General features: G+C 34.6%; 1 protein-coding gene across 2 annotated transcripts in view; it reads left to right on the plus strand.

Moving 5' to 3' along the window:
* The first annotated feature begins 316 nt into the window (after positions 1 to 316).
* The window catches only part of LOC123559383 (uncharacterized), a 71,242-nt gene continuing 56,816 nt past the window's right edge, over positions 317 to 14,742 (plus strand). The window contains exons 1-3 of one of the 2 annotated variants that reach the window (XM_053552753.1): positions 317 to 706; positions 2,987 to 3,228; positions 4,708 to 4,844. In XM_053552753.1, coding sequence (XP_053408728.1) covers positions 2,990 to 3,228; positions 4,708 to 4,844 — 376 coding nt within the window. In that variant the 5' untranslated portion in view covers positions 317 to 706; positions 2,987 to 2,989. Of the gene's footprint in view, positions 707 to 2,986; positions 3,229 to 4,707; positions 4,845 to 7,055; positions 7,175 to 14,742 lie in introns of those variants that run through there. The other variant, XM_053552754.1, reaches the window with a different exon arrangement.

The raw sequence follows: 14,742 nt of genomic DNA on the forward strand, positions 1-14,742 counted from the left end.
CTACCCAGTTTCAGTCGCAATTTCGATAGTAAAATAAAACTAGAAATTACAGTTGCATTTCTCACTGAAAAATTCATTTTAAATTCTAAATGACTTAAAAGGTGAAAATGTTTTTGTCAAAAATCTAATGACTTCAATCAATAAAAACAAACGAAAACGCGAAAATTGTTAATGGAATTTCAACAATTACGTAAACGCGAAAACGGAACTTTACATTTTGCAATATATGACTTCTAGACTTTGAAAATGTGAATTCCAAATAATGATAAAACTTTCGCGTTCTTTATTAGCGAAAACTCGATGACACTACTAGGATTCCGTACATTCTTATGGTGGTTAGTTTGGGCACTCTACACTTGTGTTTTGACGACCATTTGATTGCACGGAACTACGCTACTTGCTATATATGCTATTTTTTTTTTTTTTGTAATTTTTACTTAGAGCAAATGATATGCTAACTGAATGCTAACCACATAATAAACGGTGTGAAATAGGTGATAACGTATTCCACAGTATCAAACTGACAATAGGAAAGTGATAACTATCCGAGAATGCTTGCAAATTAAAATGTCATGACTCTGCGATGACTTTTTTCCAGAATAAATGATAGGATTATACATTCCGGCTTAGAAATATAGACAGATAGACAGAGGAAACCCATTCTCTCTTTGACTGACATTTACATGTTTGGATTTAATTGTCTCAGGTAAGTTATAAAATATAAAAATATATAAAATATTCACACGGAACATTGCAGAATGTCATTTAGGATTCATTACCTTAAATATAGTAAAAACATACACGCTAGAGATCAGATGAAACAGTTTAATAACACCTGTTCAATTACTTGTTTTATAGGCAACATAGTCATACAAAATGTTTTTAGATATGGTTGATCACTTTGTACATGTACGTGATATATGTATTCGACAGTCTTCGGATGTACATATAACTTTCCGTTAAAGAAAAATCGTATTTCCTCATTCGGATAATTCCAGTTACTAATGTACCTGATTCTGAGGTTATATGCTTTGCATTTTTTTATTTTTCTAATTGTTTTTATGACTACTAAACGACAGTATAAATTAATTTATTTTAGGTAACACCATTCTTTGTAACTGAGAATGAAATTACCACCTACTTTTTGTTGCAAGCTACTTTTCTGAAAACTGTATGGATTGAAAATTAATTTTATGCATTAAGGCGGGTATAAACCAAACTGGGAAATCTGCCGAATCATCGAAGAATCGCGATTTGCCGGAAGTCTCTTTGTGGTTTATACCCGGCTTAGCGAACAAAAATATCATTCTGCCCATTAATTTAGGTAGGCACAGTCCACTGCAGTAATACCGTTTTTCAATAGCGTTTCTACGGTGCCCCTAAAGTGACATGTTACACACTTTTTTCTACTTAGGTAATGTGAGACTTTTTTATTTCGTTTAAACGAAATAACTATTTCGAAACGAAAATAGTTAAATAGTTATTTCGTTAGAACGAAATGATTTCGTTTAAACGAAATAGTTATTTCGTTTAAACGAAATAAAAAAATACCTAAGTGGAAAAAGTGTGTAACATGTCACTTTAGGGGCACCGTACATTTCAGTTATGGTCTCCCAGTCAGTTAATCTAATCAATTCCGGCTTGTTTTCCTCAAGTCGTGGCAACATTCATATTGAAGATAATCTTTTTCAGACATATATTCTCTTCTGTGAAATGTAATGCATCCCCTCCTAGTCCTAGGGTCAAACACGAGGTCTTGCGCTACAGTCTGATGCTTATTTTACACAACCTGAATATGTCAAACCACTGTTCAAAGGGTATAAATGAAATCGGAAAGTTTGATTGAAAATTTAAGAACAGAAAATCAAGAAGACAGAAACGATTGACTATGGATTTCCACGTCTTACGAGTGTGAAGGTCACATGGATATATCCGCTGCTAGAGATAACACACGACAATTCGCATGTAACACACAAATCGTTTATCTGCCATTTGACACAAAGATACATACTGAAGTATATGGAAAGCCGTACCTGTCTTATGTCGGGACATTTCATGTTATCATGTCAGAGCGTGATCTTAATTTGTCAAAACAGTGTCTTATTATGTTAAAAAGTTCTGTTATTATGTAAAATTGTGGTGTAAATTTATCGAAACAGTGTTTTATTATATTAACTAGCCATGTTATCGTTCAATATAGAAGTAGGTCATATTTACAATATTTGTTTTTGTTCTCCTTAATTGTGGACTTTGACTTTATCGACTGGTCGTCTGTCCTGGCGCCTCGTGTCTTCAACTGGTGCACATTCTTTCGTCCACTATATACTGACCAAGATGAGTGTTTAATGTAGATGGAATTAAGCTGAATAGTTTGCTAAAAATTCAAAACCCTAAATCCCTCTTGATTGTAACATAAACAGTGAAGACAAAAATCATTGATTCCACATGAGTAAGTTATGTGCTTTCGCTTACCTGACCACATGCATTTGTCTGGTTAAGATTTCAAAATGACTATTACCTTACACTAAACTATGTCATTTATCTTTCTGTATTTTTTTTTTCATTATTTTTAGAATCAGCTTAATGGTCTTGATCAGATTTCTGGCAGGAAAATTTGTCACCTATTTTAGCGACTTCACGAATTGCCATTAGCGCCTTTTACGTAAAAGGTGAACTTATGCTGTTTCAGCAAATAAATCTGTTACAAAATGTATGTGAGAAAATGAGTCTTACAATAAGTAACTGTTGTGTCTTTTCATGTACCAAACTCGTGTAGGAAAAATGATAAAAATGCTTGGCAGAGTCTCAGTATATAATAAATTCAATATGAAAAGGCGATGTGTTGTATCCTTTTTATGTCAGTAAAATGCCCGTGGCTCCCATTAAGGTGCTGCATTGGCAAGATTTGTGAATAGGTTAATGAGCATTGAGCACATTCTCTATAATTATAATATTACTGTATCCAATACCTACCATCCCTTTTCAGGATATGGAATCGTCCGATCATCTCTGGAATCAGGCGCGAAAGACGTCTTTCATAGAGACTATCAGCGTCTCACATGGGCCAGCTAGGAAGGATTCTGTCGCACCACTCACGTTTGCGGAGATTCAGCGTCCGCATGGAAAACAATCTTTAGATCCGAGCACACCAGACGGCAGTAGTGATCATGACAGGTCTCGCAGACTCAGCAGACGACTTAGTCTGAAACCTCCACCAAATGTTTACAGGTATAAACTACCGACAAAGCACTGTAGATTGTGAGATATTCGCTTAGGTTTATTTTTCTCTGTAATATTCGCGAAAACCTGCTTAAATATTGCTAGGCGTCATGACCAATCAAGAAACAAACCACAACACTCTGTACGTGTCTTGTGAAGTCATAAAATTGTTATGTTTGGCACTATCTTGTTTGTGATACGGCTTTCTAAACTTTTGATTTTTCGTGTCAGTGTTTACATTTATTGAAGGCCGTTGATGTAGTTCAACAGTGCTTTTACAGTTTTTTTGTACATAACTTACGATGGTATATTTAGGATACGCACCATTATTTACATGTATTGTTATTATTTCAAAATTATCTCGAGCTATCAACATAATATATCATGCATTCAAGATAAGATGTCAAACGCTCGAAATTTCTCATGACACATTTCTTCGAGCATTTGACATCTTATTTCGACCGCACGACATCTCGTTTCGATCGCACGGCATTTTATCACGGCATATCATGCATTCAAGATAAGATGTCAAACGCTCGAAATTTCTCATGACACATTTCTTCGAGCATTTGACATCTTATTTCGACCGCACGACATCTCGTTTCGATCGCACGGCATTTTATCACGGCTCATCCATCTGGCACCCCTGGCAAAAGTCCCTCTCATACAAAGTCGAAAAAGTGCAAAGATCAGCTGCACGGTTTATCTTTAACGACTAGAACTATACAAGCAGTGTAACCCAGATGATTAACACCCTAAACTGGCAAACTTTAGAACAACGGCGCATACAATCTTCTCTCATCTATTTTTACAAAATCCGAACAAATCATGTATGCGTCGACCATAACCATCTAACTCCGACCAGAAACCTGAACTACCTAATTCCACAGTCCCGCACTCAATACCACATGAATTCCTTCTTCCCCCGTACAATCAGACTATGGAATGGCCTTCCCCAATATGTACAGTCCAGCCCCAGCCTCAACATATTTGCTGAGCGGCTGGCCACTGTACATCTGCAGTAACTTCCTTCACTATGTTTTTTAACTTAGCACCTGTAGTAATTTTTATTCTTTGCACCTAATGAGTTTTCTCATTTTTAACACTGCCCAGACAAGCGCCTTCCAGTCATAATCGTTAATGATTGTTGGAAGTATCATGTAGATGTAGATGTAGATATTATCTCGATCTACTGAAATAATTCAATTGCACATGTCTCAACATACCATCGTAATAACCACTACACCGATGATAAAATTGTCTGGAAATCACGTGATGTTATGTCGGAAATAAGATGTATATTAAAGAACCGTTCATTTGTATCAACAGGTTTAAAGGAGGTCCCAGATCAGTTGGAAAGAAATACTGCTTTTATCAGATAATATGATTCCCATATATTTTTCCGGTGAAAGAATTCCGTATATGTCTAAAATAATATTTCGTCCAAATATTTGTTTTCAAAGGCAGCATTCATGTTTTATTTTGTAGAACACAGCGGGAAAGTTCAAAAAGTCCAAAAGGAAGCGTCCATTTCGGCACGCATAGCGCTCCATTTGAGAAACATACCGTGAAATGTGAATGCGGGCGAGAAGTTCAAGTAACCTGTTCACGTAGCAGGTCAGCAGGTACGTGCAAATATATAAACACTCATGCAAACCATTTCATGTTTAACCCTTAGCTTGCTAGTGGCAAGTGATTCTGCCTTTGCGACCAGTGCAGACCAAGATCAAGATCAGCCTGCACATCCGTGCAGTCTGATCATGGTCTGCACTGTTCGCTATTCAGTCAGTAAATTTTTAGTAAATACCCCTTCAAATGATAAATGGTACTGCCCAAATTTGAAGATGGACCAGTCCATTTTAGAAATATAGCAGGCTAAGGGTTAAATGTTAAAACTCCAAAGCGACATTTCGGACAAGCCTGTTCTTATGGTGTCTGACATGGATATGGATACGGAAAAAGTCTTTTGGAGAACGAAAATACAGTCTGACAGTCTATGTGTCACTTATTAAGAATTCCATTAGTAATATTTCTTTTGATCACCAATATGGCGGCCATCTTGAATTTAAAGTGGCTGCCATATTTCAATAAGAATACCGTTATATATTCATTTTAGGTTACAGCACACTAAATAGCTGTTCTTCTTTATCCTATATAAAATTGACTTATTTCCAATGGCCGCAGCACTTTAAACGTCTGTAACTTACATTTTCTTGAAGAATATTGTCAGTGCTGAATAAAAATCAAAAGAAAAGTGGGGTTCATGTTCGATGCAAGAAAAATATTTTCAGTCAAACACACAAACTGCAAAATCAGATAAAAAGTGAGACTCCAAATTGTAGTGGCAGTGATCTATGTTTCCATGACAAATTCTGTCATGTTATTATTTCATTATGAAAATGCTACCTATACTTGTCAAGCATAGATCTGTCATGTGATTTCAGCAAAAAGGATTGCAAAGAAAATAAGGAAAATATCTCTACAGAGCAAAAAAACTGAGGACTATTTGAATCCGCCATTATTTTTAGCGCCATTTTCCTATTTAGTGTCTGTATGCTTTTAGCCTTCATGTAAACTAGTTTTTCTTACTAAAACGTACAAATTTATATTTCTAAATGGTAAAGGCTTTGTAACTGCATTTCGAGGGCTTGGCGCAAAACTATTGTATCTTGTTCTTTATTTATATACACTTACAATAGTTTTGCACCAAGCCCTCGATTTGTATTTGTAATGCATAACGAAAATCTTTACTGGACTGTTCATGCCGTCTGATATCTGTCTACAACGTATTCGTTTTGCAGGCTAAATATTAACGGAATTAAAATGCAATACAGTTTGTATATCTGCAAGGATGAAAGCTTTACGAAAATCAACTCGCCTTTCATAAATAAAAGCGGTTTCTTACATTTTGTTTTAACCTGCTTAACTTTACTGGTATTATCTTATATCATCCTTTTCTCTTTTAGAAAATGTTTACATATTTCGCACGGTTTCCTTCATTTCTAAATATTTTCCTGCTCGTTTTGTGTAATTTTACTCAACGAGTTTTCGAAAAGACACCGCCATAAACATGCAAACTGTTTTAGTTTATTGTTCCCGTGTATTGATTGAACAAAAAATATGGATGGGAAAAGTGAGATTCGGGCATACATGTGAACTTCTATCAGGCGAGAATCATAAAACTCACAACTCCATAGGCACTGGATTTGGGTGGTCTAGCGGTAACGACCTCGTAACCAGAAATCGAGATCCCGCCCCTAAAACTCAAATTACTAATATTAGGACTATGAGTCCCGTGTATGGGCTTCAACACCTGGCACGCTAAAGAAGCAGAGATGCCTCTGGAACATGAGCATCTTCGTAATCTTGCACTATTCTTCAATTAAAACAGTCTTCTGGAGGACTTGCTCATACAGTTGCAAATTCCATTGCATAATACTAATAGCTGTCGATAGTAACGATAAGATAATATTTTGTAAATGTCTGCATTACTTATTCTATAAAAATACAAAATCTTATTTTGTATATGTGGGACTCGAACCCATACTCAAAAATATAACTGAAACATTTCTTTATTTCATGACCATACACCACCACTATTCTATTTTCCCATTCTTTTGTATTTAAGCAATAGCTTTTTCTTCAATAAATTATCCGAATATATCCGAAATCCTTGACTGATCTTTTATCCGTCATACATAGTTGTTTTACTACTGTTTTGCAAGGTCATTGATGATTTCTTAAAATTATATATTTACTATTTCGTAGTAAGCGCTCAAGTCACACTCAAGGCTTTTGGTTACAATACAGAAAATATACAGATAAATAATAACGATAAGTGTAATATATAAATTATAAGTTATAACTGTCAGTATGTCGTTAGTCTTGTATTTACATGACATTTGCATCGAAAATGCGGAATTTATTATAACAGTGAGGAGTACAGGATTAGAAGGTAATTCTTATCTAAAGATATTCAAAATATTCCAAATGAATGTAGTCTACACAGCTTTTCCGAATGAGTAGCATTTATAAAACTATTCTAAATGAATAGTCTCTAAAGCTTTTCCAAATGAATAGAGTCTCTAATGTTTTTCCAAATGAATAGAGTCTATACAATTATTCTAAATGAATAGAGTCTCTAAAGCTATTGCAAATATTTAGTCTATAAAGCTATTCTAAATGAACAGAGTCAATAAAGCTATTGCAAATGAGTAGAGTCTCCAAAGCTGTTACAACTGAATAGAGTCTATAAAGCTATTTCAAATGAATAGAGTCTATAAAATTATTCTAAATATATAGAGTTTCTAAAGCTATTCTAAATGAATAGAGTCTATAAAGCTATTCTAAATGAATAGAGCCTGTAAAGCTATTCCAGAAAAGTAGAGTTTCTAAAGCTATTCCAAATGAAAATCCTCTAAAGCTACTTATTCATTTTGTGCGTAAAGAGATGAAAAAAGTCCTCCCAAGTTATTGATCTTTGTGATTGTAATTTTTTTTTGTATTTTAATAGGCATATAAAGAATGGGGAAAACAGAAATAAAAACGGAATTTCGAAATAAATAAAGCGTCTCACACTCTTAAAAATGATAAAACTATCACTATTCTGCTTGGAAAAGTACAAATATTGAATTTTGGTTTTTAATCTGTTTGTACTCTCAATGTTAAATTTTCATCCCGATCGTTGTGCAGAAGTACATTTAAATGCTCAGCATTATACACTTACTGAACAATTTGTTTATAAAGCTTAAACTATTGCACGTGGTTTGAAACCATTCAGTAATTATTATATGACATGACATCAGGAGAGAGTTTTCATAATTTTCTTACGTTTTGACTTAAGCCCTGAAAAAATTAATTTTGAATATCGGTCAATAGCAGAAAATATAGTACTTCGATTTATTTAAGGTGTCATGTTATATGGCATTGTATTACATACACTGATCATTGCTGTATTACAGGCAAAAGTTCTGCCATATCTGCAGAGAAAAACATACTTATAACAGAAGCAATATTTATGCCATATTTGCAAAAAAGCATGCTCGTTTTAGAGGCAATGGCCTTACAGTATCTGCAGAAAAAATAAGCTCGTATTTGATGTAATGTTTCTGTCAGATCTGTAGAAAAAACATGCTCGTAATTAAGGCAGTTGTTCTGCCACATCTGTAGAAAACGTGCTCGTTTAAGAGGCAATGGTTCTACCTTATCTGCAGAAGAACAAGCTCATATTAGGCGCAATGATTTTGTAATAACTGCAGAATAATATAATGCTCATATTAGAGGCACTGGTTTGGACATATCTGTAGAAAAAGTTCTTTATATGCGCAATTCTGCCCCAATTGGACAGCGTAATAAGTCACCGAACTGCCAGAAAAAATGTAACTTTAATTCTGCTTCATACCAAAGAACGAACAAAAACAACCGTATTTATAACTAACGTATTTTTTACAGAAAGTATTCACATCTTTTATATCCATAGAATTTCTGTAATTAAAATTAAAATGAAATTAAGATTAATTCGCTATAAAATGTTCTAATGCCTATTATTAGGAATGTTAAATTAAACTTTAATCAGATCCAAATGGTCTGTCTCATTACTTTTAGCTAGATATAATTTTGATTTATATCGCCAATCACGCATTGTTAATAACGTCATATAACCGTGTGTCCCAAACAAGCCTCGGCTTAATTTTAAAGACATGGACTGTTATTCAGTACAGGCAGTTGTACACCAGGGGTTTTAATTTGAATCTATCAAAGCCAGACCAGAGTTGTGGCCTTTGACTTAGTCTAAATATGCATAAAAAGTGCCTACGTTTGTTTCACATGTATCTCAAAAAGTATTTGACCCAGTATCATGAAACTACAGGAATATTACTCAGCATGTGGAGTTGTGCACTTATTGTTAGAGATAATGATCAGCCAGACCAGAGTCAAAGCCCTTGACATAGTCAAAAATCTGCATAAAAAGGCCTAAAAGTTTCGTCGCACAGATATCAAAAAGTATTTGACCCAGGGTCATGAAATATCATAGGAATATTACACACCTGTAATTTTGTTTCGGATTTCTGCCAGTCAGGCCGGAGTTTTGGTCCATGATTATCAAAAATATGCATAAATTGGATACAAGATTATGTCATATGTATCTCTAAAAGCTTTTTACTAAAAGTCATAAAACATTAGGGGATAGCATATGAAGTTGCGCACCTGGTGTTCTGTTTGGGATTTCACTCAACCAGACTGGAGTTATGGTCCTTGAATTAGTGCAAAACACGCATATAGTGCCTAAAAGCTTGTGTTGCATATATCTTAAAATCACATCATGATACATTCCATGGTACATTGGAGTTTAAACAAATGACAATTTATGATTAAATTTCACTTTACAACTTTATCACATTACTTTATCTCACTTTTAAAATGTTTCTTTTTCAACGTTTGGCAAGGAACACTTCCCAAACTACAGTAAAACAATGCATTGTCAAAATAAAATAAAAACATCATTTTCACAGCGCCATTCTTGGATGAAAAATGTAGATAGGGCCTCTTCAAACAGTCAGATATCAGTGCACCAACAAGTAAACAAATAAAACATAACCGTCTACCAGATTCATATCAAATCAAAGAAAATCATATCAAATATATAAATATGAATTACAATATTGAATTTCACCAGACAGCATGACCTTTTTGAAATACTGTTATATGATACAGACATTAAAGTTGAATACATTCTGCAACGTTTACGCAGCAAAAGATTTGATTGCCAATTATCTGATAATACTAAATACACTAATAGTTTAGTGCCTTACTACTATTAAAACAGCTATATTAAAGTTCCATAAAGCTCTTAACCTTATTTAAAAAAAGAGAAAGCAGCTATTCAAATAGATGTTATGCATAATTACATGGTAAGAAAAACTCTACTTTCAATATAACATGCCATGAGAAAACCAACATAGTGGCTTTGCGACCAGCATGGATCCAGATCAGTCTGCGCATCCGCGCAGTCTGTTCAGGATCCATGCTGTTCGCTTTCAAAGCCTATTGGAATTAAAGATACTGTTAGTGAACAGCATGGATCCTGACCAGACTGCGCGGATGCGCAGGCTGGTCTGGATCCATGCTGGTCGCAAAGCCACTATGTTGGTTTTCTCATGGAGCGGCTCATATGAAGTTATACTATATGGGTGTTAAAGGGAGGTAATCATAAACAACACTAATCAATAATAGTTTCTGCTATGTCGGGGAAACAAAGAAAAGTCCACACCCTTCTCTGTGCTTTCAATCAAAGTTACTTGTGAGACTGTACATCCTAAAAGCAGACCACACAATTCCAGTATGATCATTCTTAGTTATATAATATCATGTATCTGCCAGATGGCTATATATTGTGTATCTGCTCGATAGATAGCTATATATTGTGTATCTGCCAGATGGCTGTATATTGTGTATCTGCCAGATGGCTATATATTGTGTATCTGCCAGATGGCTGTATATTGTGTATCTGCCAGATAGCTATATATTGTGTATCTGCCAGATGGCTGTATATTTTGTATCTGTCAGATGGCTATATATTAAGTATCTGCCAGATGGCTATTTATCGTGTATCTGCCAGATGGCTATATATCATGTATCTGCCAGATGGCTATATATTGTGTATCTGCCAGATGGCTATATATAATGTGTCTGCCAGATGGCTATATATTGTGTATCCGCCAGATGGCTGTATATTGTGTATCTGCCAAATGGCTTTATATAGTGTATCTGCCAGATAGCTATATATTGTGTATCTGCCATCTGGCTATATATTGTGTATCTGCCAAATGGCTATATATTATGTATCTGCCAGATGGATATATATTGTGTATCTTCCAGATGGCTATATTGTGTATCTTCTAGATGGCTGTATATTGTGTATCTGTCAGATGGCTATATATTGTGTATCTGCCAAATGGCTATATATCATGTATCTGCCAGATGGGTATATATTGTGTATCTATCAGATGGCTATATTGTGTATCTGCCTGATGGCTGTATATTGTGTATCTGCCAAATGGCTATATATTGTGTGTCTGCCACATGGCTGTATATTGTGTATCTGCCACATGGCTATATATCATGTATCTGCCAGATGGCTATATTGTGTATCTGCCTGATGGCTATATATTGTGTATCTGCCAGATTGCTATATATTTTGTATCTGCCAAATAGGTATATTACTTGACCTGTTGCAATAGTTTGACAGTTTGAAGAGGCACTAGGCTAGCTACTGATCCGATAAAAAGTTTATTTTATCGCATATTCACTATTCGTTCATTGAACTTTCATTCTGTAAATTTAATGCAATTTGTTGATAACCATTCACTAAACTAGCTACTAGTCTAATAAAAAGTTTATTTTATTACATATTCACTTTTCAGTCAAGGAATTTTCATTCTGTAAATTAAATACAATAAAAAAGTGACAATTAGGTAGCTACTAGTCTAATAACAAGTCGATCTTTTACGTATTAACTTTTCAGTCAATGAACTTCCATTCTTTAAATTAAATACAATAAAAAAAAACTGATGCCGGGTAAACTAGTTACTAGTCTATTAAAAAGTTTCTTTTATTAAATATTTGCTTTTCAGTCAATGACCTCTATTCTGTAATTTAAATACAATAAAAAAACTGACAGTAAACTAGTTACTAGTCTAATAAAAAAGTTTACTTTATTACATATTTACTTTTCAGTCAATGACCTTTATTCTGTAAATTAAATACAATCTGTTGAACATCTACTATGTATTACATTGAGAGAAGTTAACCATGATAAAACTATGAGTGGAAATAATTTAACCTTTGGCTGGTTTTACGTTTGCGACCAGTGCAGACCATGATCACGTTCGTGCAGGCTGATCATGGTCTGCACTGTTCGCTATTCAGTCTGTAAATTTTCAGTGAACATCCCTTTGAATAATAAGTGGTATCACCCATATTGAATGATAGACCAGTCCATTTTAGAAATTTAGCAGGATAAATGTTAACATAGGACGAGACTATGACTGACCAATGGACTGACGATCTGGTATAGATTCTTTTCTAAATATTACACATAAAGACGAAAGCGTATGCATGTCTTTTCATATTGAATCTAGTAAACATGTGCAACAGATTAATAAAATACGAGGCTCTGTTGAACATTTAATCAGTTTTATTCAAAGATACATACATTCGATATGCACACTGTATTACCGGCGCCAGTGATGACAGACACCAGATTTTACAAACAAGTAATACGTAGTAATATTTTACCCTGACTAGTTTGGAAGCCTGTAACTTTTTCCAGAAAAGACCTGTATAGTTATATTTGGTGTACATGGTCCTGAGGGATGAATGTTTTCGTGTATAATCTCAAACTACTCGGGTTCATTCACTCAAAAGACATTTTGAAGCGAAAACAAAAACAAATCACCTTCTGGATCAAATATGTGATATTTAACTCGTCATGATTATTTCAGATATTAGAAAATCGAGTCCAAAACTACCTGATAATGTCTCCAGTCAGTGGACAACAGGTTCGGGAATACGAAAATGCCTTTGATTTATTTATACCATTATCACAACTAAATAACTAACCTACGTACCATTTGTCTGTAATATTTGGTGTCTGTCATCCAGGCAGTGATCTGTCATCACTGGCGTCGGTAATACCGTGTGATATGGAATGACACAAAAGTAACATTATTTTATCACGTGTTACCAAGACAGTCCGAATAACGCCCTCTATGTATGAAATAACTTTATATTAACATCAAAATGTTGTTACACTATTTTGATACCGAAAATATGATAATTTTGACTCTTTCACTCCAATAACATCAAAAAAGTGATAATTATATGATTTAACACTTGCTTTGTTATGATTATTTTATCAATTAGCGACAAAATATGTACTAAGAATCTTTATCGTCTGTAATCATAACTATGTGTGAACCACTATTTTGGCAGAAAAAGATACTTCCAAAGATCACAATTCTAGCAGTTTTACTTTAATACATGTATCTGGCATGTGTAGCGTATCTTCTATGGAATGAAATACGTTGCTGCCATCGGACTGTCACACAGCAAGTTGAATCAATGTCTGTTTCAATTAAATAGAATTTAAAGTTCTGCTGGATTCAGAAAACAACTCGTTTTCTAATTCCAGCGATTAGAACAATGTGCATTTCAAATTTTTTAATATTGACATTATGACATCTTCATGTTAAGCGTACGTCATGATGTTGCGCACGACGTTATGTGTGCACATTTTGGAAAATAAAAAAGTTACGAAATAAAAGGAAAATTTGTTTCTCTTAATGTTTTCGCTCGTGGGTAAGCCACTCATGAAAATACTGCATCTAGTGATCACTCAGTGAAAGACATTTCGATCTTGTAAAAACTGAAATAAACGAATGTCCCCTATTTATACAGAAAACTGACGCGAAATGTACACATAACACTGTTCATTTTACATTTATGATATAAATATGGAATGCCAATTCATTGTTCTCAAAGGCTTTGTAAAGAACATATAGTTACTGTCAATGATGCTATTTAATTCATTGCTATCTTTTTATCCTTTGAACAAACTAATATTTTAAAAAAAAAGGTTCTGCCATATCTGCAGGAAAAACTTGCTGGTTTAAAAGGCAATGGTTCTGCTTTATCATCAGAAGGGCATGCTCATATTAGAGGCAATGGTTCTGCCATGTCTGCAGAAGAACATGTTCATATTATAGTAATGGTTCTGCCATGTCTGCAGAAGAACACGCTCATATTAGAGTAATGGTTCTGCCATATCTGAGGCAGAACATGCTCATATAAGAGGCAGTGGTTCTGCCATATCTGCAGAAGAATACACTCATATTAGAGTAATGATTCTGCCATGTCTGCAGAAGAACGTGCTCATATTTGAGGCAAAGGTTCTGCCATATCTGCAGAAGAATATGCTCATATTAGAGGCAATGGTTATGCCATATCTGCAGAAGAACATGTTCATATTAGAGTAAGTAATGGTTTTGCCATGTCTGCAGAAGAACATGCTCATAATGGAGGTAATGGTTCTGCCATATTTGCAGAAGAATAGGCTGGTATTAGAAGCAATGGTTTTGACATATCTGCAGAATAATATGCTGGTATTAGAGGCAATGGTTTTGACATATCAGCAGAAGAATATGCTCGTATTAGAGGCAATGGTTTTGACATATCTGTAGAAGAATATGCTTGTATTAGAGGCAATGGTTCTGCCATATTTGCAGAAGAATATGCTCGTATTAGAGGCAATGGTTTGACATGTCTGTAGAAGTATATGCTGGTATTACAGGCAATGGTTTTGACATATCAGAAAAAATATGCTGGAGTTAGAGGCGATGGTTTTGACATATCTGCAGAATAATATGCTGGTATTAGAGGCAATGGTTTTGACATATCAGCAGAAGAATATGCTCGTATTAGAGGCAGTGGTTTTGACATATCTGTAGAAGAATATGCTCGTAT

This window comes from Mercenaria mercenaria, chromosome 10, assembly GCF_021730395.1.
Source record: "Mercenaria mercenaria strain notata chromosome 10, MADL_Memer_1, whole genome shotgun sequence".
In the NCBI taxonomy this organism is placed as follows: Eukaryota; Metazoa; Mollusca; class Bivalvia; order Venerida; family Veneridae; genus Mercenaria; species Mercenaria mercenaria.